Raw genomic sequence first — 26,206 nt, 5'->3', positions numbered from 1 at the left:
TGTAAAGCAATTATACTCCAATAAAGATGTTAAAAATAAATAAAAATTAAAAAATGTAAAAATACTGAGTTAACGTATCAGCAAACAAAAGCAGTCGTCACCTACTGAGCTCCTTCTATGTGCCTGGCGTTTCAGTGTGAGTTTTACATAAATCTTAATTAATTTCACAATGACCCTATGATGTAGGTGAAAACACTCCCAATTTTACAAATTAGGAAATTAAGGCTTTCAGAGATTAACCTGCTGAAGCTAACAATACTAGTAAATGGTAGAGCGGGATAAATAAATGGTATATCCATACAGTGGAACCCTGCTCAGCAACCTAAATAAAAAGGAATGAACATGCAACAACTTGGGTGAACCTCAAAACAGTTATGCTGAATGCAAGAAGCCAGACCAAAAGGAATACAGATTATATGATTCCATTTATAAAATACTCTAGAAAATGCACATTCATCTAGAGAGAGAGAAAGCAGACAAGTGTTACCTGGGGAAGAGCAAGTGGAAAGGGGCAGGATGGAGGGATTACAAAGGGATGTGAAAACATTTTTAGGGGTGATGGATATGTTCACTATCTTGATTGTGATGATGATTTCAGGTTTCAAAACTTAGCAAACTATAACCTTTAAATGTGTACAGTCTGCTGTACATCAATCATACCTCAAGCTGTCTAAAATAAAGTGAGAGAGAAAGAGAGAAGTACAGGGCCTACATACAAAGAAGTACCTCCCCAACTCTATATTTAATTTAATCTTATGTTCTTAAAGTATTTTTCCCTTTTTCTTTCTGCAGCTGAACAATTTATTATAGAATAGAACAGAATCAGTTTTAAATATAGCTGCCAAGTGATTTGTAGTGCTCTTACTCTGACCTCTAAAACCGAGGAAGAAATAACATAAGCCTATAATGATCACCAACAGTGAATCAGTGTTAACTGCAAAGTACTATTAACATTGTTGCCATCAAATGATTAGGACAAGCAGTGGGGGGGAAATGTTGAATGAATCCCTGTACAGCAAACATTTCTTGAACACCTGTTATGTGCCAGACACTTTTAGATACCAGTGTTAGAAAAAAATGCATAAGACACAGTTTAAGTTAGTACCGAGGTGACACTAATAATTTGAGTATTGCTGATCTAAGGAATGATGTTGCTCCTCTGTAACCAAAGTTAAGTGGAGAGGAAGTCTTAAGAGAGAAAATGAAGAGGTGTGTCTATAGGCTATCGAGGTAACAAACTAGTGACAAAACGATGGATTGAACAGTTAAGAGAACATCCAAGTGCAAAAATATAAAACCATAATGTCCTTCAGCATAATCAGTATAAAGAGTACCAAGGATTTACCACTTGAGACCTCCCCTAAGAGGGTCATCAGGGTCAGCCCAGTCTTGTAAACAGCTTATCTCTCAAAAAAACAATTTATAGCCAACTGTCGATAAACCATGGTTAAAGTAAATACTTGACCTTGAATTTGTTTTTTTTAAAAGTAACTTGCTATGAATCAGGGAACTATTTAAATAGTAGAAGGCATTTATTGCTTGGACTAATAATAACTAACAGACACTAAATTGTCTACAGCAACATGGGAGGCCTCCCCACACTACCCCCTCAGTCAGATGAGCAAGCCTACAGGGGCAGTGCCCGCTCACTCTGCCAGCACCTCTCAGAATGGGAGGCATGGCCGGGAGAAAGGGGAAGCAAGGGAGTCCTAAAGTGGCAGTGCAGTCAACCCTGCAGCGTCAGGTGTGAGGAACTGGGTAGTGAGGGAGCCCACAGGTGGGGATGCACCTCACTGAGATAATGAAAAAACAGAAAACGTCAGCTAAGAAATAGAGCATGATAACCATTTGACAGTTTTCTGTCAGGGGATGCCTATGTACGTTTACACATACATGACATACACGCATCATTTTCACCCCTTTGGGAGGCAGTAACTCAATGTGTAAGAGAAGAGCTCTAAAGTCAGAACGCTTAGGTTTGAATTCTTGCTCAGTTTAGTTTTATGAGCTCTGCAACCTTGGCCAAGTTACATCACCTCTTTGAGACAGTTCTTCTCATCCATAAAACAGTGATAAAAAATAATAAAATAGCATCCACCTCAATGATTTTTGTGAGGATTAGATGAGATAACATATGTATTGATACCAAGTTTATCAAAGTAAGTATTCAATAAATGTTCACCATTATTGTTTTTATGTGTGAAAATGACCGCTGTATTCCTAAACACGATGCAACTTACTGTGTAAGTCCATATTAAATCCTTTTCGTACCATGTTTTGAGTATTTATGGTTGTTTGGTTTTTTGTTTTTATTACTTGATCTCTGATTTGGGGTTATCCATGACTACCTTCTGCCCCATTTTATTCCTGATTAATCAGGAGGAAATGGTAAGCTCAGTTAAGTATCCTGGATCAAAACCGGTTGTAAGCTGGGATCCACCTAGTGATCAAAATATAACTTCGTTTTTAAAGTCTCTTGCCTAGCGCTTTCGCATGACTGTCCTTTAGGGGAAAAATGTCAAAAAAAAAAATTTAAAGTTTGAAAAAAATTGAGACCCTGATAACTGATCTGCTATCCTGAGAACACTAAACCAGCAAACAAATAAAACTCATGGTACCTACCTCCTTCTGTGCACCTCTAATTTCTGAACATTCTTCTAGTCTTTTTAAAACATCCTGGGTAATCAAGAGTGCATCTGAGAAGATTTTTTCATTTTCTAGAAGAAAATTCAGCTGGTCATGTTTCCCCTCATACTCTGAATGTAAAACAAAACAAAATTTTAAAAATCAGTGATTGATTACTTGAAATGATTTTTAAAAGTTCAAGCTATCTGAGAACTTTTAGGTCATGTACTGCATTTGTAAATAATAGCTAACGTATCAGTTATGAGTAATAGCAAACAGCATCTCTAATTAGCTTCCTCCTTTGTGCCATCATCATCCTACTTAAAATAATGGGTAAGAATCAAACATGGTACATGGTTATTTCAATAGTGCTTTTCTGCTCTGTGGTTCATCTTCAGGCCTGCAACACTCAAAACCACAGACACTTTTAAAAGAAGAATGTCCTAGCACAAGTATTGCATTGGATTTTGGTTTCCAATCTAAGAGTGGTCTTTGATAAATTTATCAATGAAACAAACAAACAAACAAAAAACTCAAAAAGATCACTGAATCTAGTAATTGACAACAGGATAGATTACAAAACAACTATTAAATGAATATTACCTGGTTCTGGGCTTGCTTCCTTTGCCTCACTAAAGGTTTGTACAACTGGAGAAGGGGAAAAAACTTCAGCTGTCAGAGGAGTCTCCAGTGGGGTGTCTGCATTCCCCTGAATCCCCTGGGCAGCGGAAGGATCCACACTCATCTCTTGCACAACTGTTTGGATCACTTCCCCCATCTCGGCTTTCACAGGGCCCCCTGGAGGGGTGGAAACCTCCGGGGAAGAATGAAGCTCTCCAGCACCCTCGGAGGAGAGGATTTCTACTTCAGGCTTCTCCAGCTCCTTCCTGGATGACTCTGAGGATGGTGTGGAGACATCTCTCACCACCTGACCCTGAACAGAGCAGTTTACAAGGCTAGTTAGAAGATTTTTACAACTAACAGCCACATCAAACATCTGTAGGCTGTCGGCTAAGGAGATGATTTTGGAGAAGTTGTGCTTGCCCACAGGTAGTTTGCCAGTGTACATCATTTCTAACAAGAGGGCAAACTCCTCAGGGCTCACGACAGATGCATCGATGGAGATGGTGTCTGTGTTGTCCAGCAGGGTTTTGAACAGGAGGCTGGCAGCAGCCAGGACAAGTTTGTGGGCCCTGAAGTAAATGGTACCAATGGAAATGGTGCAGTCACAGAACTGCTGCTCCTTGCACAGCGTGTAGAGCTGCTGCAGCAGCTGCCGGCTATAGTTGGGGAGCTCCATCGCAGCAGCTCTGTCTGAGGACTTCCTTTCCTCTCTTCTTCCAGAATCACTTTGTGAGGATCAGCACTAGATCCTGGAGAAACCCCAAAAATGCCATGTTAATACTTCATAAGCACACAGGGAAATGCCCTGAATGAAATATTAAAATGAACAGGCAATTCACTGGTTCATTCAACAAATGCTGCTGAATAGGAAGGGGTACTGTGCCAGGTATACTGAATTAATCATGATAATAACTGGCATGGGTTTAACTGCATGAACAGGACTATGCTTAGGGTGTCAGCTGGATGATCTCATTTGATCCTCACAAAAACTCACTGGAAAAGTACTGTATCCTCCCCATTTTATAGATGAGACTGAAGCTCAAAGAGACTGAGAGAACCAGCTTAAGGAAAAACAGCCATTAAGTGGCATGCCCATGTCTCACTGATTTCAAAGCTGTAAGTAACTACATTGCTAAATGCATTCTGCTCTCAAGTTCTCAGCCAAATGAAGGAGACATATATATATAAACAGATTTATAATACAATGTCCTCATATTACTTGACCTATCTGCAGCACTGAATACAGGTTGTCATTCCCTCCCCTTTAAAATGCATTTTTCACTCGATCCTGCGCTCTCTGGTTCCTTTGCTGGGTTCTCTGCATCACTTTGCCCTCTAAAGTTTGCTGTGCTCCAGGACTGTCATCTCACTTCTTCTCTCTCATCTGATTCCATACCTTTGAAATATCTAAATATTGAGAGCTTTCAGATTTATATTTCCAGCTCAGCCCTTTCCTCTGAACTGCAGATGCACACTTCCAACTACCTACTGAACATCTCCAATTGGAGGCCTGTCAGGTTTCTTAAACTTAAATTCAAACTCCCCTGCCATCTTCCCCACTTCACAGAAATTCTGTCCCTTCTAGTTGTTCAGACCAAAAACCTAGAAATCATCCTTGACTCCTGTTTTTTCTCATATCCCTTACCCAATCCTTTATAAATCCTGTTGGCTCTACCTTCAAAATATATCCAAAATCCAATCACTTATTACTACCTCCACTGGTTCTACTCTGGTCAGCCCAAGCCACCATCACCTTTTATTTGGATATTGCAACAATGTCCTAACTGGTCCCCCATGCCTCCACCACTTCCTAGCCCTACCCCTACCCTACTCTATCTTCAACCCAGTAGTCAGAGTGATCTTTTTAGCACATAGCCATATATGTCACTTTGCACAAAAGCCTCCATGGTTCCTGGTCTCAGAGTAAAAGCCAAAAGCCAAAATTCTTACTCTGGCTGTCATTAGCTCTAAAACCTCATCTTCTGCCTCGCTCCCCCTCACCCATTCTGCTGTAAGCACCACACCTTCCTTGCTAATTGTGGAACACACTAAGCATATTCACCCATAGGTTTCTTCACATGTGTGCATGGCTCACTCTCTCACTCCCATCAGGACTCTGCTCAATGGCCACATGATCAACGAGGTCTTCCCTGACCATGTTCTTTATTTTATTTATTTTTTAATGATTTAGAACATTTAATCAAATCTGACCATGTTCTTTAAATAGCAACCTCCTCTCCAACCTCAGAACATTCCATCCCTCTTACTCTATTTTTTATCATAGCCTACTGACACATATTTTTACTTACTTATTATGTACCCGCCTTCACTAGAATATAAACTCCATTAGGGAAGGAACTTTTCTTTTTCATCATCTGCTGCATCCCAGTGCTTAAAATTCTGCCTAACACAAACACTGTTGGTTAGTTGGTGGAATGAATAAATGAATGGCAGGAAATGTAATGATAGAGATTTGTACTTAGAAGCCCAGTTTGGGGAACAGGGATATCCAAGAGTTAGAGTAAGGTTTTTGTGGAGGAGCTAACAGCTAACCTGCCTTAATAAATGAGCAGGCACTGATGAGGTGAAAAGAGTGGGAGAAACAGGCACTCCAAGCAGGGAAGCCTGCGTGAGGCACACAGATAAGAAAACATCACATGGCAGGAAGGAGGTTTAGGAGGGGGGATTTTATAAGGAGTTCAGTGATACTGGAACATACAGAAAGGGACAGGGAGTGTCACGAGATGAATCTGGAGAGGCAAGCAGAGGTTCTGCCACAGAAAGACACATGGGCCATGCTTAGGACCTTGGATTTATCCTAAAGACAATGAGGAGTCAATGAAGGGTTTGAGGGGCTTTAAGCAGGAAAGTCACATGGTCTTTGACATTTGTCAAAATAACATTGGTTGCCTTTGTTGCCTTTCCACTCCACCACTATTCCTTATTTTCCCATATTTGAAACTGATAAATAAAAATAAAAATAAAAATGAAAATATTTCCAAGTTCTGGTTTCCAGGTTTCTGGTCTGGCATGGAAGGAGCTTAAAAGTCACCATTCTAACTTGACAGATAAAAAGGTAAACAGATGGAAAAATCAACAACTCTTCTTAGTTCTGTCAGAGAAGTGAGGTCACAGGGCAAAACTACTGCTCCCAAAATTGGAGAAACAGGCAGAAAATCACGACTTCTCAGAGCAGAAACCCACCAGGAGAAATCCATGGGAAGCAGTGCCAGAATAGGAGAACTAAACCTAAGTTAACGAATTGATGGAGGCTCAGGGTCGACAAGTCTGAGAGTTAAAAACTCCAGAGGGACAGAGTCATAATTTCGTAAGTTTTAACTCCAGAAGCTCTACTGGGTACTCACAGTGAATACTGGGGGAAAATTCCCTTCTGCTTCTGGCAGGAGGAAGGAGAAAGTAACCATTTTAAAATATGACAGAGCATTCTGTTCTTCTCAACAAGCCCTAGAATCAGAAGAAACTATTTTACCAGAGTCTAACCTAACTGGAGGAAAGGAAATACCCAACTTCAGCCCACTCTAGCCATCCTGTACCACTTAAGGAGGTGGGGAGGGGGAGACTGAAAAGTTATCAGTGAAGTTCACAGTCCAGGGGCACAGACTTACCAAAAGACTGAGACCTAATAATAGGTCTATAAAACACACTTCCTCCCTTCACATCTTAGCACCCCATCACTATAGGCATATTTACCACAGTTCCTTTTACCCAGTACTTTATGTCTACCTTTCAAGAAAAAACTACAAGGCATACTAAAAGGTAAAAAACACACTTCAAAGAGACTGAACAAGCATCAGAACCACAGTTAGATATGTCAGGAATTATCAGACAAGGAATTTTTAAAAAATGATTAATAAGATAAGGGATTTAAAGGAAAAAGTAGACAACATGCAAAAACAGATGGCAATGTAAGCAGAGATATGGAAATTCTAAGAAAGAATGAAAAAGAAAAGCTAGAGGTTAAAAACACTGTAACAGAAATAAAGAATGCCTTTGATGCACTTACTAGTAGACTAGATATGGTTGAGTAAAGAATCTCTGACCTTGAGAATATAACAATAAGAAACTTCCAAAACTGAAAAGCAAAGTGAAAAAGGTCTGAAAAAAACAGAACCAAATATCCAAGAACTGTGAGACAACCACAAAAGGTAAAACATATGTGCAATGGGAATATCTGAAGGAGAAGAGAAAAAGAAACAGAAGCAATATTTGAAGCAATAATGACTAAGAATTTCCCCAAATTAATGTTAGACACCAAACCACAGGTCTAAGAAGCTCAGAACCCCAAGCAGGATAAATACTCTTAATAACTGTACATAAGCATATCATATTCAAACTATAGAAAAATCAAAGTTTAAAAAACAAATCTTGAAAAAAGCCAGAGGAAAAAGCACCTTTCCTTCAGAGAAGCAGATAGGAATTACATCTAATCTCTCCTCAGAAACCATGCAGGCAAGAGAAGAGTGGAGTAAAATATTTAAAATGTTGAGAGAAGAAAACAAACAAACTACCAACCTAGAATTCTACCCTGAAATTTTTTCCTTTAACAGTGAATGTAAAATAAAGACTTTCTCAGACCAGCAAGATTGAGGGACTTGGTTGCCAGTAGACCTGCCTTCCAAGTAATATTAAAGAAGTTATTCAGAGAGAAGGAAATGATAAAGTACAGAAATATGGATCTACATAAACTAATGAATAGCACTGAAGAATGAATAGGTGAAGATAAAACAAAAATTGACATAGATAGCAGTTTTATTTTTTATTCTTAACTGACATAGATAGCAGTTTGTTCAAAATAATAACAGCAACAATATATTTGATTATGTATGCTTATGTTTATACAGGTAACCCTTGAACAACACAGGTTTGAGCTGTGAAGATCCACTTACATGTGGATTTTTTTCAACACTAAATACTACAGTACCACGTAATCTGCAGTTGGTTGAATCTACAGATACAGAGGGCTCACTACAAAGTTATATGCAGATTTTTGCCTGTGCCAGGGGTCAGTGTCCCTAACCCCTGCATTGTTCAAGGGTCAATTCTATATGCTTATGTATAAATGAAATGAATGACAGCAATAATACAAGGGAGAGAAGGGAAGGATTAAGATTATGTTATTATTATTATAAGGTACTTATAATACATGTGAAGTGGTACAGTGTCATTTGAAAGTGGATTTATATTAGTTGTAAATCTATTGCAAACTATAGGACACCACTAAAATAAGTTTTAAAAAGAAGTATAACTGATATGGTAAAAAGAAGTGAAAATGGAATCACGTCAAATGCTCAATTAAAACTACAAAAGAATGAAAAAATATGTTAGACAAAAGTAGGAACAAAGAACAAGGGCAACATATAGACAACATTAATAAATATGGTAGATAAATGCTCTAAATATACTAATTAAAAGACAGATTGTCAGAGTGGATCAAAAAACAAGACCCACTCTGATGTTGTCTACAAGAAACCCACTGAAAGATGTATATAGATTAAAAGTAAATGCATGGAGAATGATATACCATGTTAACAGTAATCAAAAGAAAGCAGGGGAGCTATATTAATTTCAGACAGAGCAGACTTCAAGTAAGGAAAGATATTAGGGATAAAGGGGAGTTACTTAATGAAAAAGGGGTCAATACTTTAACAAGACATAATAATCCTTATTGTGTAGGCAACTGACAACAGAGCATCAAAACATGTAAGGCAAACTGAAAGAAATACAAAGAGAAATAGGTGCATCACTATTATAGTTGGAGACTTTAAACACCTCTCTATCAGAAATGGATAGAGTCTAAAGGCAGAAAATCAGTAAGGACATCGGTGAAGTTAATAGCACCATCAATCGACTATAGACTACTTCATCTATAGCAGATTACATATTCTTCTTAATATCACATGGAACATTCAACAAGATAGACCACATTCTGGGCCATAAGTTACCCTTCACAAATTGAAAAGAATAGAAACCATACACTCTGTTCTCAGACCACGATGGAATTAAACTAGAAATCAATGACAAAAAGATAGCTGGAAAAATCTCCAAATACTTGGAGATTAAACAACACACTTCTAAATAACACATAAGAAGAAATCTTAAGACAAATTCAAAAATATTCTAAACTAAATGAAAATGTAAATGCAACTTATCAAAATTTATGGGATGCAGCAAAAGCAGTGCTTAGAGGGAAACTTATAGCACTGAATGCATACATTAGAAAAGAAGAAAGATCTAAAACCAAAAATTTAAGCCTCCGCTTTGGGATACTAAAACAAGAAGAACAAAGTAAATCCAAAGTAAGCAGGAGAAAAAGAAAATAGAGGACAAATAAATGAAACTGAGAAAAGGAAATCAAGAGAATAAAAAACACAAACCTAAAAGAGGGTTCTTTGAAAAGATCAACAAAATCAATAAGCCTCTACCAGGCTAACTAAGAAAAAAGAGAGAACACAGATTCTTAATATCAGAAATGAAAGAGGGGACATCAGTACAGATCCCATGCACAATAAAAGGATAAAAAAGGAATAATATAATAATATGCCCACAAATTTGGTAACTTTAATGAAATGGATCAATTATTTGAAAGACACAATCTGCCAAAACTCACACAAGGAGAACTAGACATCTGAATAGGCCTAATCTATCAAAGATACTGAGTCAATAATTAATAACTTTCCAACACTTGAAGCAGCAGGCCCAGATGGGTTCCCTGGTAAATTCTACGAAACAGTTTAGGAAGAAATTATACCAAATATCCACAATCTCTTCCAGAAAACAGAAGCAGAGGGAATACTTCCTAACTCATTCTATGAGCCTAGCATTACACTAACAGCAAAACCAGACAAAGACATTATAAGAAAAACACAGACCAAAATACAAAAATCTTCAACAAAATATTAGGACATCAAATTCAACAATAATAAAAAGAATTTAACACCATGACCAAGTGGGATTTATCCCAGGTATTCAAGGCTGGTTCAACCTTTGAAAATCAGTAAATGTAATCCATTATAACAACAGACTAAAAAAGAAAAATCGCATGTTCATATCAATAGATGCAGAAAAAGCATTTGACAAAATCCACAAAATTCAAGATAAAAACTCTCAGCTAACTAGGAATAGAGGGGAACCTCCTCAACTTGATAAAGAACAGCTACAAAAACCAACAGCTAACATTAGAGTCGAAGCTTTCTGCCTAAGATCAGGAACAAGGCAGGGATGTCTCATTTCACCACTGCCTTTCAATATCATTCTGGAATTCCTAGCTAAAAGGTATACAGACTGGGAAGGAAGGTGCAAAATGGTCTTTGTTCACAGATGATATGACTGTGATGAGATATGTAGAAAATCCAAAAGAACTGACAAAAAATTTAATAATAATAACAAGCAATAGTAGCAAGTTTGCAGGATACAAGGTAAATATAAAAAACTTAATCGCTCCCCTGTCTATCAGCAATGAACAAGTCGAATTTGAAATGAAAACATTACCGTTTAATTGGCACCCCCAAAAAAGAAATTAAAAATGTGAAAATACTTGAGGATAAGTCTAACAAAATACATACAAGATGTATATGAGAAAAACTACAAAACTTCAACGAAAGATATCAAAGAAAAACTAAGTAAATGGAGGGATATTCCATGTTCATGGATAGGAAGACTCAGTAGTGTCAAAATTTCAGTTCTTCCCAAATTGATCTATAAGTTCAACACAATCCTAATAAAAATCCCAGCAAGTTATTTTGTGGATACTGACAAACTGATTCTAAAGTTTATATGGAGAGGCAAAAGATCCAGAATAGCCAACTCAATATCAGGGTAGAGGAATGAAGTAGGAAGACTGACACTACTCAATACTCAACTTCAATACTTACCTACAAAGCTACAGTAACCAAAACAGTGTGGTACTGGTGAAAGAATAGATAAACAGACCCACAAAAGTACAGTCAACTGATCTTTGATAATGGAGCAAAGACAGTATCTTCAACAAATGGTGCTGGAACAACTGAACATCCACATGTAAAAAAATGAATCTAGACACAGACCTTATATCCTTCACAAATTTAGCTCAAATTGGATCACAGACTTAAATGTAAAAACACAACACTATAAAACCTCTAGAAAATTACAAAGAAGAAAACCTAGGTGATCTTGGGTATGGCAATGACTTTTTAGATACACCTCCAAAGGCATGATCCCTGAAAGAAATAATGGATAAGCTGGACTTCATTAAACTTAAAGAACTTCTTCTCTATGAATGATAATGTCAAGAGACTGAGAAGACAAGTCATAGACTGGGAGAAAATATTTGCAAGAGACATATCTGTTAAATGACTATTATCCAAAACATACAAGGAATTCTTGAAACTCAACAATAAGAAAACAACCTGATTAAAAAATTGACCAAAGACCTTAACAGACATCCCATGAAGGAAGAGAGGCAGATAGCAAGTAAGCATACAAAAAGATGTTCAACATCATATGTCATATGGGAACTGAAAATAAAACCTATTAAAAAGGACAAAACCCAAATCACTAACAACACCAAATGCAGGTGAGGATGTATAGCAACAGGAACTGCTATTCATTGCTGGTGAGAATGCAAAATGGTACAGCACTTTGTAAGACAGATTAGGAGTTTCTTATAAAACTAAGCATATCCTTATCATACGATCCTGCAATTGTGCTCCTTGATATTTACCTAAAAAAACTGAAAACTTACGTCCACACAAAAACCTGCACGCAGATGTTTATAGCAGCTCTATTCATAACTGCCAAAATTTCTTTAGCCAGATAAATGGATAAACAAACTGTGGTACATCCAGACAATGGAATATTATTTAGTGCAAAAAGAAATGAGCTATCAAGCAATGGGAAGACATGGAGGACACTTAAATGCATATTAGTAACTGAAAGAATCCAATATAAAAAGTCTCTATGTTATATGAATACAACCATATGACATTCTGGAAAAGGCAAAATGATGGAGATAGTCAAAAGATCAGTGGTTGCCAGTGGTTGGGAGTAAGGAGGGATGAATAGGTGAAACATGGAGGATCTTTAGGGCAGTGAAATTATTGTGTATAAAACTACAATGGTGAATTCATGTATCATATACATGTCAAATTCCAGAGAATGTATGAAACCAAAAGTGTACCCTAATGAAAACTATGGACTTTGGGTGACAATTATGTATCCATGTAGGTTCACTGATTGTAACAAACGTATCACTGTATTGTGGGACAGTGGGAGAGGTTGTGTGGGGACAGGATTATATGGGAACTCTGCACTTTACTCTCAATTTTGCAGTGAACCCAAAACTGCTCTAAAAACTAAAGTTCATCTATTAAAAAATTTTTCCTTTTAGGAATGTAAATTTTCATTACTAATCACCCCAAACCCTATCTATACCATGGTATAGATTGTAGAACATTCATGAATTCATATAATTTTTTTAAAGTTTACTCAAAGAGTAGCTTTGAGAACATCTAACCTTACTGTTTGACTACAGCTTGTTTTAATATCTGTGTTATAAAAATGTATACTTTTTAAAGATAAACTGTGGCCTAGGAGCTAACTGACTTGTTGCTGAAATAGTAGTAGCAACAGGAGCAGGATTGGAATATCTCCCGGTTCTTGTGGAAAACAGAAAAAAAAGTTCTGTAAGATTTAAAACAGGCAAAAGTAGGAGCTATCTTTAGAAAAAAAGGAGGTAAGTCTGAAAATTTGTAAATTAACTTATTTTAATATCTGAGAAAAATATCAGAACAAGAATTCAATTTGCAAATAACACAAAACTACTAAACAGGCACTGATGTGGTTTTTCTAAAGAACAAATGATATCAGGAGAATATGATTTTCTTCCTAAGACAAGACATAGGCTCTATGGATTACAGTAAATCAAAAGACTTATCTGGACATAAATCTTTTCAAACAATCCTATTAATAAAGGAACACATTATTGGGATTATATTTTTAGGACAAACTAAAACTTACTTAAAATGTTGCTTTGGGGTCATTTTTCTGGTCATTTTTGGTCAGTCTTTCATCAGATTAAAAAATACGAAGAGCCACCAATGATCCCGAGGGAGGTATTTTGAGCATTAACTACAGGATTGTGGTCAGAGCTATTTCATATTTTTGTTGACAACTAAATTAGATAAGAAAATAATAGAATAACTGTAACAAAATAAGCAACTGAGCAAGGTTAAAAAAAACTGAACAAAATTATGTGGTTAACCAATATATAGATACTAAAAACATGGTTATAAACTTGAGCAATAAAAGGAGAATGGGGATAGTTAAGGCAGAATAAATTCAAAGGTTACTTAATGAATGTAAGCTGGTAAAGTTGAAAGTTGAAATTTTACTGAGATTAATAGGAATACTAATTAAAGGAAAGACTTTTGGCAAAATGGCAAACTGAGCTGATGTAAATGGACCTTTTCCTCCCACTTCACACACAGAAACGCTGGATAAAATGTAACAAAAATGCTTTAAAAATATATAGTCAAGCTAGGGCTTCCCTGGTGGCGCAGCGGTTAAGAAGAATCCGCCTGCCAATGCAAAGGACATGGGTTCGAGCCCTGGTCTGGGAAGATCCCACATGCTGCGGAGCGACTAAGCCCATGCGCCACAACTACTGAGCCTGTGCTCTAGAGCCCGCGAGCCACAACTACTGAAGGCCACACGCCTAGAGCCCATGCTCTGCAACAAGAGAAGTCATGGCAATGAGAAGCCCGCGCGCCACAATGAAGAGTTGCTCGCCGCAACTAGAGAAAGCCCGCGGGCAGCAACAAAGACCTAACGCAGCCAAAAATAAATAAAATAAAATAAATTTTAAAAAATATATATATATAGTCAAGCAAAAAAAAAAAAAAAAAGGAAATCCCCAGGTACCTAAAATGGAAGTGACATCAAAATCAAAGCTGAAACAGTAAAGTGGGAGTTGAGACCATGATGGCCCATAGGGGTTTCAAACTCCAATACAGGCCCTAGGCTTGGAGGAGAAAGCATTAATGCTCACATGGAGACTGGAAATATAGCTTCAGGCAGGTAGAAGGTGGGGGAGTTGGAACTGAGACCCTTGCACAAAGCCCAGAGCCTCAAACACCTATCCCTCCTTTATATGCAGTCTGAAAAATCTCTGCTCACTGGCTCAGGGAAACAGAATAAAAGTTTCTAATTATCTGGGCCTTGAGTAGAAGAAATGGCACCCACAAGAAATCTAAAATGTAGGCCTATGACATACAGAGGTGAAGGATCCAAATTTATATATTATATCATATAAGAATCTTGGGCTGAGAAATTAACAAAAAAACTGGTCTTTGACATTCAGGAGAAAAAACCAGAATACTTTCAAAACCCAAGGCACAGAGACTCTCACAGGAAAAAAGAAAAACATAGAAAGACATGAGCTCACTATTACAAACCATAGGAGGAAGACCTGAACGTGAAAGGTAAATTTATAAAAGCTAACAGTAGAAAATGTCAGAGGGTATCTTTGAAGCAGGGGTTGGGAAACTTCTTAAACATTGCCCCAAAAGCTTAAAAAAAAAAGATGAATATGATTATACTGATATTAAAGGTTTCTGTCAAAGAACTCTATAGTCTATAGACTTGATTAACAGACAATGGACAAATGGTAGAACCAGGAGATATTTATAAAGTTTAAAGACAACAAGGAGTTAATATCTAGAATACATAGAAATTCCTGGAAACCTTAGGGGAAAAAAATCCAATGGGGGAGAAAAATGGGCAAATGACGTAACTAGGCAATTCAGAGAAGGAGAAGCTCACTTAACTGGCTAACAAGTAAGAGTAGTTGTTACAATAGCAGTAAAAGCAGCTAACATTTATTATATGTTCAGGAAGTGCTTATTATATTCAGGAATATGCTTTATATATATTAACTCATTTCATTCTCTTAACAACCTGATGATGCAGATGCTGTTATTATTCCCTTTTACTGATGGGGAGACTAAGGCCCAGAGAGGTTAAGTAATTTCTCTAAGGTCTTACCGTAACATGTGGTAGAACATAAATTTGAATCTAGAGTAAAACTGGTGGTATATAAATTGATATAGGTATTCTGGAAAAACACTCTGGTAATATTTAGTGTAACTTTCTGTGCATATATGCCTTGTGGCCCAAGAATAATATTTCTGTGTACATTTCCCAGAATAGTTCTCACATAGGTTCATAAGTACACATGGCCAGAAAGATCACTGGGCCATTGTTTTTGGTAGCAGGGAAATGAGAGGTAATTTAGATGTCTGTCACAAAAAGAATTTAAGTAAATATGCAGAATGTATACTATGGAATATAGTGCATTAGAAAGAAGCAACAACTTAGTATTCAGATAGAAACATGGACAGATCTTAAATACCCAGTTGAGTGAAACAATAACAACCAGAATGAGATCTAGAGTATAATGCCATTTATGTAAGTTAAAAACACAAAAACAATGAATAACAATAAGGTAAACTTACATTGTAGCAAAAGACATTTTATCAAATACATTAGAGTAAGTGCTATAAAGGGGAGGGAAATAGGAGTAGGGGTCGGAGGTGAAGGAGGAAAAAAAATCAAACGAGAAGGGCCTTGCCAAGATAGATGCTAGAGTGTATCAGATGAGGAGGATTCCTGTGCCACCCCAAAAGGCAAACAGTAAAAACAAAAAGTCACATGAGGAAATGAATCACCACAACGGAAAGACATCAGATGCAAGAAAGAGCACAAATAGCATCTCCAAGAATTGAAAACCCTAAAAATTATAGAATACTATGAAAAATGCTACAAATTAATTGTTTCATTTTAATAAACAGGCAAAATGAAGGGAAGCCATAATGAAAGAAAAAGATAATATGAAAAAAGAATAGGCAGATGTGAAAAAGAACCAAAAGAACTTCTAGGAATAAAAGTTAAGTCACTGAAAGAGATATGGAAACGTATGTATATGTATAACTGATTCACTCTGTTATAAAGCAGAAACTAACACACCATTGTAAAGCAATTATACTCCAATAAAGATGTTAAAAAAAAAGTTAAGTCACTGAAATTCATCTATCAATGAATTAGATTAGATACAGCTAAAGAGAAAATGAGTGATTAGGAAAAGAAGTCTGAGAAAATTACTCAGAAGGTAGCAGAAAGGTAAAAAAAAAAACCAAACAAACCCAAAAACAGAAATATCAAAGAGAGGTTAAAGGACATGGAAAACAGAATATGAAGGTTTCACATGCATCTAAATAGGTGTTTCAGATCGAGATAATGAAGAACATGTGGGAGAAGCAATTTGAAGATATAATATCTGAGAATGTTCTAGGATTAAAGTCAGACATGAGTCTTCAGAATAAAAACTTTGAAGTATCAACAACACTGAGAAAAAGAAATTGTAAGCAAACCAAAAGAAAAGATTATTACTTAATCAAAGAAGACGGTTTGACTGGTACAGACTTCTCATTAATAACAACAGATATCAGAAGAAAATGGAGTAAGTTTTCAAATATTAGGGAAAATAACAATCAACCATGTATCTATATACAAGTTGAAACAAAATCACCTTCAAACAAAGGTAAGAGGCTCAGAGAGTGTCACTGAAAGAATTACTATAAGAAGGAAATTGAACCAGAAAGAAAGGATAGAATGTAAGAAAAAATAGCAAGTAGCAAGCAAAGAAACTGTTAAACGTATCCACTAGAAAAGTTAAAATCAGAAAAACTGATAATACCAAATGTTGGTGAGGATGTGGAATGACTAGAACTTGCATACATTACTGCTGAAAGTGCAAAATGGTACAACTACTTTGAAGAACTGTGTGGAGGTTTCTTATAATAAAAGATTATCCATCGATACAAGCAACAACATGGATAAACCCTAAAAACAGTATGTTAGGTCAAAGAAGCCAGGCACAAAATGGTACATATATATGACTAAATCTACAGGAAAGAGACATACAGAAAAAACTAATCTATAGTGATAGCAACCAGATACTGTAGTGGTTGTGGAGGTTGTGGGGTGGTGTGGGGGAAGGGAATTAAACAGGAAGAGACACAAGGAAACCTTCTCAGGGAATGGAAATGTTCTGTACCTTATTTTGGATGGTGGTTGAAGAGTAGATATTTGTCAAAACTCTTCAAATAGAATTCATTGAACTGTATGTTAATTATATCTTAATAAAAAAGAAATTAAGAAATGTGTTTTAAAATGCACTGGCTATTTTAAGATGGATATGGGAAGGGGAGGTTAAAAACAAAGTAGAATAATGACAACCATAGTAGCTACCACTTATTTAATGCTTACTCTGTGCCAGGCACTGATCTAAATGCTTTGCATCTATTAACTCATTTAATCTTTTCAACAACCCTGTGAAGTAGGTACTCTTTACCATCCCCATTTTACATATAAGAAAATGTGGCACAGAGAGGTTATATAACTTACCTAAGGTCACACAACTAGTGTGTGGCAGACCTGGGCTCCAACTCAAGCAGTCTGGCTCTGAGGTCTATATTCTTAAAAATCCACTGCCTCTCTGAAATTAAAAATCAACAACATGGAAGATGAGAGAAGGAGAACGAGAGTTAGGATGTTCTAAGAGTCAAGGGGATGACAAAAATAATGATTAACTTTAGCTCTTAGCCTAAGTAAAGTATGTATGTTAACAGGTAAGGATAAAAGGGAACAGAAACTGAACAAATATTTGCAAACAAGAGGTATAAAAGGGAATTAAGAAAATGTGATTAATACAATAGCAAGTGTTAAAGAGGGAAAAGAAAGGCAAAGAAAGTGTGGTAAATAGAAAAAAACTTAAGATGGTAGAAATAAGTCCAAATGTATTAGTAATCACAATAAAGAAGCAGATTAAACTTTCCGGTTAAATGGCAGAGATTCTCTGATTGGATTCTTAAAAAAAACAGCCATATGCTACTTATAAGAGAATTAACGTGTAGGTGTGTTTACACTTAAAACAGTGCCTAGCACATAGTAAATACTATATGTGTTAGCTGTATTATTATTACCAAGAAAGACTGAATTTTCCTCAAACAGTTTAGAAACTAGCCATCTGACATGATAGCTAAAGTACCTACCTGTAAATAAACAGTTAAACTATATAACTTTTGTAGGCCACTTTCAGGTACAGAATACTGTTATTAAATAAATCTAATATATAATCATCAGGGATACATTAGTGACTTGGGGGCTACTGAAATGTACTATAGAGGCTAAACTATACTTTGTTGATCGCACAACTAAAAGGTAAAAGCCTTTAACATATATTTTACTGTTTCCTCCTAACTCCCTTTGCAAGGAAGTTAAATGGAGGGGAGAGAATATAGCACTAAATATAATGTCACGAAAGCGTGCTTTTCAGAGTTAAGAAACTATAGTGGAACAAGCATGTTGGAATCGTTAAGTGAAGTCCCGTAGATTCCTGTATAGAGGCAACCTAAATTATGTTATTAAGCACTTAACTGAAATCACTAGGCTTGGGAAAATTGTCAAAGGTCCTAAGGGAGAACATTTAAGCAACAAAAGAGCACCAGAAAGATGGATGTTCCTCAAAGCGACAATATTAAAGCTTCAAGAAAAGACTATACTGATATAGAATAAAGATACTTAGAAAGAAAAAACTTAATTGGCTGAACCAAGTGCTGCACAATGACCCAAAACACAAATGGGAATTCAACACAAAGTGGAAACTAGTCCAGCTTTCTAAAAGAAGCACAAAGATTTTATTTATTTATTTATATAAATTTTTATTTTGTCTACTTCCAAAAAGAAGCTGAAAGTTTGAGGATTCTTTAAGTTACAAAGCAACAACAGTTACACACAGGGGAAAAAAAAAAACAACCCCAAAACCAGAAAAGCGCAGTGAGAACTTAAGTCAAGCTGGTAAGAAACATGGAATCCCTTCGATGAACAAGAAGGAAAGTAACACTAAAGACTTACAGTCTCTTATATACATCAGTTAATTAAATAAAGTAAATGTTCTGAAATCCACAACTGCTGGCAATGTCCTCAGCAAGACACTCAAACAAAAGACTTTGCTGCCACTGATGAAGGGTAAGAGACTCTTTTCTGGGCCTCAGGAACTGGACCTGCCATTCCACAATTTACTGTACTTATTTCCCCGTAAGTCTTCAGCCAGCAATACACATATGTCAACTAACAACTATTTATGGGTCAATTGCCTACCAATTACTCAGCCCACTGCTAGGTGCTGTGTGGGAGCCAAGTGAAATATAAAACAAGGTCCTTGTTCGCAGAGAGCTTGTAATAAAGTTGACTCAACTTATTTCAACTGGAATGACTGAAAAGAGAAGTCTTAAAAGGACTCAATACACAAGAGACAAGAAGACGGAAAGGAAGAAGAGAGAAGGGAAAAAATCAGATTGATCCCAGTGAGTGGAAAGGAAAAGGGAAGGACTGGAGTTGGTAAATGCAAGTTAGGTACAATTTCAACAGGTAAGGGTGAAAAGGGAGGGAGAGTGCTCTGGAATCATGTATGTGCATAGGCAGTTAGCACTGGACCCGTTGGAAAGCCCTCCAGTAAGTTGCTGCCATAATTATTATGGACACTGGGCTGGCTAGGGTGGTTCTCCAAAAATACCCATGTAAGAGGAAATGTGTAACACTAGGCTGCCTAGGTTAGGGAGGCCAGAAAATGAGCAGAGGAACTTAACCTGCTTTGAGGGAGGAGCTTCTGAAAACAGCACAATTAAAGCAGAGCTATTCCAGTGATAGATGGCATGGTCTAATAGGGAAAAGTGACTAGCAATGGGAAGGAAGAACAAGCATCCTATATATATTGTCTAATAATAAATAAAGCTCCATAGGAGCAGAAGTTGGACACACATCTGCCTAGATTTCTATATCCCAATACCCAAGAAAGAAAAGCCATCCTAATACTTGATCTAGGGTCCTCCATTCCAGTTCTCCTAACAACTCTGCACTCTCCTTTGGGCACATCTATCTCATAGTCTGAGACGTCTCTCATATGGCCTAGCTCAATGCAACCTTATCTGCTTAAAGTTTGTTTTGTTTTGTTTTTACTGTTGCTATTGATAATCCCTATCTCCAGAATATAATCTTTACTTCTGTCTTGATTTCTGGGCTCTGCTGGAACCAGAGAGCTGGAAGGGACCTTGGAGAGTCCTATTCATTGCTTTCAGCAAACAGAAGTTCATTACTTTATCTATCACATACTCTTGTCGAATGACCAAATGACCTTAGTCCAATCCCTCCCCTTTTTAACAGAGGAAACTGAGGTCCTGAGAGGCTGAGCTGCTCTTTGATCCGAGTCAGCTTTAACCCCATGGCTACTTAGTATCTCACAAACAACCAGAATCAGGTGAAATAACAGGCACTCTCAACACTATTAGAGCAAAGATCACACACTCAGAGACAAGAAATGGGGCATCTGCTACACACAAAAAGATGATTTAAAATGTAATGTATCTAAGGAATCAGCTAAGTTAAAAGAGAACCACTAGCAATTATTTCTGAGAATGCAAGGAGGATTGGTGAGGTTAGAAAAGGGTGACCGTAGCTTTTAGCAGGCCCACATTGCTCAAGTTCAAAAGCAGCTGTCATTTGGTTTCTTCTCTTACACTGCGGGCCTGCAAGGCAGCAATATATAGTGTAAGGGATGGAGATTTTTGTATTTGATACTCCTGGGTTCATGGTAGTACGTTTTTATATGTGTTGTCGTTGTTTCTAATATTATTATCATCACTATCATCATCATTCCATCCCAAATGCTAGTCTACTACTGTTCCAATCTTTGAGATTTGTAGCAATACCTGAACGGCCTGTGTGCTTTCCTAAGGCACATTCTGGTCACTGGGAAATCCAGGTAGCCAGAACAGCTCTGAAGAATTTCAATACTGAAGATTCTAAAGCAGCTGAATCGGCCTAAGAGTCACCTTTGGGGATTTGGGACGCTGTCTACCAAGCTCTATGGTACATATCAAGTAGGGATAATACCTTGCTATATTCTGGGATTTACACCTCATCCTTCCATTTACCTTTGTTTTACAGGTGAAGACTAAGGCTCAGGAATGTTAAATGGCTTGTTAAGGGCCACAGAGCTAACAAGGGGCATAACTGAGCCCATGTCTCAATTCTCAAGCCATACTTCTTTTCTCTATAATGTGAAGGCCTCACTGGAGGCCAAGACTTAGCTACCACTTCTGCAAGTTATTCTCCCTTCCAAAAGCTCAGTAGCCATTAAGAAGTATAGCTGTCAACTCTTGGTGACTTAACAAGTACACTTACAGTCTCACCCTGAGGGGAACTGTTTAGTGAGCCAACCATATCCACTGGCCCATCGGCTCAGGAGACTGTACTTTTCTCAATTACCAATTCATGTTTTGTGAACAGTTAGCCGTAATGGTATCCTGCTCTCTCTTTTCATATTCTATCAAGGATATTATTTATCAAATAATCACAAATAAAAGCTACTAATAAGCACATTTTACATGTTACCCCATTTAATACTAATAACCCAGCAAGATAGTTAAACTCAATTTATAATTAAGTCCCAATAGTGGAGAGGTTAAGGAACAGGCCCAAGATCACATAAAAATCAGTAGAGGAACTGAGATTTTAATCCAGTCTAACTGAGGCTTTTAAAGCTCATGCCCTTCTACCCACTAGAACAGTTTCTCATACTTTAGTGTGCGTAAGAATCACCTAGGGATCTTGTCAAAGAAAAGATTCTTATCAGAAGGTCTGCAGCGGGATCTGAATTCTGCATTTCTAATAAGCTCTGGGTTGACTCAGATGTTGATAGTCCAAGGAATCCTCTCTGAATAGCAAAGCACTATACAACATTGCCTGTTCTCAAATCACACTTTTTCACATCTAATTATTATCAAATGTTTTAAGCAACCCTTCACCTCTAAAAATTTCCAAGTCATCCTTAAAACCTTCCCTTTTGCACCTGCCCTTGCTCCAGTCAGAACAGCTTTAAGAATAAAACATACAAAATATGGAGGATTCTAATAACCAGGCCTCAGGTGAATAGCTCTGCGGCCTGGCACCAACCAAAACTCCTTTAGAATGCATTCCAGCAACCCGGACTTCCAGGGCTAGACAAGCTTCCCTGGCTGCTGCCAAAGTAAATGGAGATCAAACTGTTCCTGATCTAGAGTAAAGTGGTCAACTGAACCTGGTTAAGCCTTGGCAGGTCCTAGGATGGTACAGCCCATCAATAAATGTATGCTGAACTGGACACAGTGAAGAGATCTGGGCTCATGACACCATATATGACCTACTGTGGCATTTCCATTCTAACTACTATGCCCATCTGTCTTCCCCCACAGAACAGGACAACTCTGCTTGTCTTCCATAGCCTTCCATACCCAGATCCCCTAAAAGCCGTATCGAACAGCATTTCAAGGCCTATATTCTCTTTTGTGGTATAAAGTCTAAAGATTAAGGCTTAATATTATGTGCTGCCTTGACAGCTGGTAAAATCAAGAAGGCCTCAAATGTCCTAACCACAAATTCCAGTACCCATTCTGCTCCCGTGGACAAGGTCCCCTAGCCAAACAATCCTCCTTATCAGAGGGGCCAGGCACTGTTCCTGTTTATTCCTGGGTAGTGGGTTTCAGTTCCCTGCCAGCCCCCAAAATTATTCAAACAAGCCAATCACATCCTCTGGCATAAACCAGAACGCACCTACCTACTTGATACTACAAGCCTGCCTCCCACAGCCCCTGGTTGTTAACTCTGCTCCTGAGTACACCCTCTGCGTCCTCCTCTAGGGCTGTGACTATAAACTGCTTTCAGTCTCATCTGCCAGTGTCCAGTGTTGTGTGCTTAGCCATCCCAACCCTAGGGTAGGAATCCCTCCCCCATCAACGAGGTGAAGAGGAGGTGATTAAAACATTGTTTTTTGCCCAATCCACTGATCTCTGCTCTTTTTCCTATCCTTGAATCTCTTGAATGCCTTTGGCAAGGTCATTAACTACTCTATGATGGTAATGATGTCCAGCATTTGTTCTAAGCTCTGTCCATACATTTTCCCACTTAATTCCCCAAACATCCCTATGAGGTAGACACCATTATTATCCCTAATACACAGATGAGGAAACTAATGTCCAACAAGGTTTTGCAACTTGCCCAAGACCATACAGGTATTAAGTTAGAGCAAAGCTCAAATGCAGATCTACCTGGCTCCCTGTTCTTAATTACTACCTTAGTCTTGAGCGGATTTCGGGGCTCAGTGCTATCATTCCTCAACTCCTCTCACAGACAGAGATGTGCGGCTAGCTGCCCTGACAGGATCACCTGCATTTGAGATGCCATGTCTTTTGCTGCTAAAAGATGGATGGAAATGCATATCTGGGAAACAGTGCTATTGGAACAGGCCAGCTGGCGTGACAGGAAGAGACTGGCAAGAGGCTTCCCTCGACAGCTTGAACTTAATTTACCAAGGGTCTAGTTTGGTTATCAACCTCATAGAGACAAACACCCTATCATGTAAAAGTCTCAAAATTAATCAGACCTGGGGAGTTTGGATAGTAATGTCTAAACTTATTGTATAAGAGAAGAAATATAAATCAGAAAGTCAATTTATTAGTTCATTTATTAGTGAAATATGCCTACTCTCTGCAGTCATCTGTGAAAAAATTCCAGCCGCAAGGTCAAGTATAATCAGAAAGCCTTTTAGGAATCACAGAAGAGACTACATCTCTCAACATTCAGTGGTGGCCTGGTGCATCTATCTTTGCCAAGGAAGTAAATGCTTGGGCCCCAGACTGGGCAGGTAGAGTCTGAGGGTCAATGTCCACTGCATGGGCACTGCCAACTGACATTCTGTCTTGTCCCTTCCAACACCAAGTTCCTGGACTCTTCTGTGGCTCCAGCCTCTCTTCTGATACAGTTAAACTTAGCTTTGTCTTTGAGGTGACCTTGTGCACCTCACTAATAGCACTGACAACATGCTAATTTTTCAGTCTCTCAGAATGTAAGGAGTGCCCTCTGGTTGCTCCTGCCCTCAGGCTTTTCTTAACGTGCTCCAAACCTCTATCCATAGCAGATCAGAACTATTCCTCCTTCAAGGAGCCTAAGTCCAATGAAGCGCTCAACTCTGAACTTATCCACCTTCTAACTTCCATCTGGGTCATCTGCCTGACACCACTGTACCAGATTCAGTCCTTACTCCTTTTCCCATGGTCTGCTCACCTCCTCCTTCCTTCCTCCCATGCACTTCTTTCACCTATTACTCTGCATTCCTTCAGGCCACTCTGCCACAGATCACTAAAACTTTAAAAAAAAATTATTTATCAATCACAAACATAAATGATTCCTGATCAGAAGGATAATAAAAATCAGAGAATTTTGCAACTAGAATTATCTGTAGAGACTATGTAATTCAGCCCACTCATTTTCCAGATGAAGAAACTGACAGAAATTCAGTGACATGGCAAGTCACGTATCTAGGCAATGGTAGGGCCAGACTCAGGACCCAGGTTTCTGGCCTTTCAAGCTAGCACCTGAACCAAAGTACCAAACTCCTAAGTGTATACAACAGGCCCTCAGTGGGGAGGGCTTCTTATGTACCTGACAGACTGGCAGCCACTAGCACCAGGCGTGTTATATGGTTTACTATCTTTTTCTTTGAGTGTTGATTAAATATCAGTCATTGATAGATCTTTCAATGAGAAAATAATTATCCTCAAGCCATAAAACTGCCCAAAAGTATCTCAGGGAATATATGATTGCAAATTTCCCAATCCACTGTCATTAGTAGAACTGTAAGGGAGGTTTGTGACTTAACAAAAACAACAAAAACAAGGGACTTCCCTGGCGGCCCAGTGGTTAAGATTTGGCCTTCCAGTGCAGGCGGTATGGTTTGATCCCTGGTTGGGGAGCTAAGATCCCACATGCCTCCCAGCCAAAAAACCAAAACACAAAACAGAAGCAATATTGTAACAAACTCAATAAAGACTTTAAAAATGGTCCACATCAAAAAACAACAACAACAATTTAAGTAACTATTTAAGATATTTAAGAGAATATATTCATGAATAACTTAACTAAGGTCGGGATGGAGAAGGCCTTTCTATGCATAAAGGAAACAATAAATTTACAAGTGATCAATAGATTTGACTACATATGAATGAAAACTTCCCAAAAAACCACCACTAACAAAACTAAAAGATAAATGATAAACCAGTGAACACTTCCATGTCATATGAAGTGAAAAATAAGCAGTTAATATTAGAATAGAAAGATGATACAAAAATAAGAAAAAAATTAACATTTAAATCTTTTTAATGGACAAAGAAAAACAGATAATTCATAAAAGAAATAAACAGTCAATAATCCAATAAAAAGTTCACCCTGATGAATCAAGAAATGCAAATTAAAACATTAATACTATTTAGGAGCAAGCAAATTGGAGAAGTTTTTAATGACAATTGAAAAAACCACTGGGAAACAGTGGTTTTAGACCACTGATTCTGATTTTAGCAGACTTTGGTATGAAGCCTAACTTGGACATTTACTCAGTGACCCTGGGCAGGTCACTTTAATCACCGTGAGCCTTAACGTCTTTACAGTTTTGGTGTGAAGATGAAATGAGATAATGCAACTTAAATGTTTTAGCAAAGTGCCTGTCAAGAGTAAATGCTCAATAAGTGTTAGCTATTATGATAAAAATAATATTTGCATTAATAAGGCAGGGAAGGGAGCAATGAGGTACCTACACAGTGCTGATGGGAGTGTAAACTGGTAAAAATCATTCAGGGAAGTAATCTAGTAAGTAATCTGCTCATCTAGAGCTATAAAAAATGTCCTTGGGGCTTCCCTGGTGGCGCAGTGGTTGAGAGTCTGCATGCCGATGAAGGGGACACGGGTTCATGCCCCGGTCCGGGAAGATCCCACATGCCGCGGAGCGGCTGGGCCCGTGAGCCATGGCCGCTGA

The 26,206-nt window shown here is 37.8% G+C and overlaps 1 protein-coding gene across 6 annotated transcripts in view; it reads right to left on the bottom strand.

The window, feature by feature from the left end:
- The window catches only part of ZBTB40 (zinc finger and BTB domain containing 40), an 82,435-nt gene that overhangs the window by 40,909 nt on the left and 15,320 nt on the right, over window positions 1-26,206 (bottom strand). For 4 of the 6 annotated variants that reach the window (XM_028487755.1, XM_028487752.2, XM_028487757.2 and 1 more), the window contains exons 2-4: window positions 17,710-17,800; window positions 3,229-3,998; window positions 2,623-2,756 (exon numbers count right to left, since the gene is read on the bottom strand). In XM_028487755.1, coding sequence (XP_028343556.1) covers window positions 2,623-2,756; window positions 3,229-3,925 — 831 coding nt within the window. In that variant the 5' untranslated portion in view covers window positions 3,926-3,998; window positions 17,710-17,800. The remainder of the gene's footprint in view (window positions 1-2,622; window positions 2,757-3,228; window positions 3,999-17,709; window positions 17,801-26,206) is intronic. The other 2 variants (XM_028487753.2, XM_028487754.2) reach the window with 1 other exon arrangement.

Source organism: Physeter macrocephalus, chromosome 3 (assembly GCF_002837175.3).
Source record: "Physeter macrocephalus isolate SW-GA chromosome 3, ASM283717v5, whole genome shotgun sequence".
NCBI classification, from domain to species: Eukaryota; Metazoa; Chordata; class Mammalia; order Artiodactyla; family Physeteridae; genus Physeter; species Physeter macrocephalus.
This window is presented reverse-complemented; position numbering and strand designations above follow the sequence as displayed.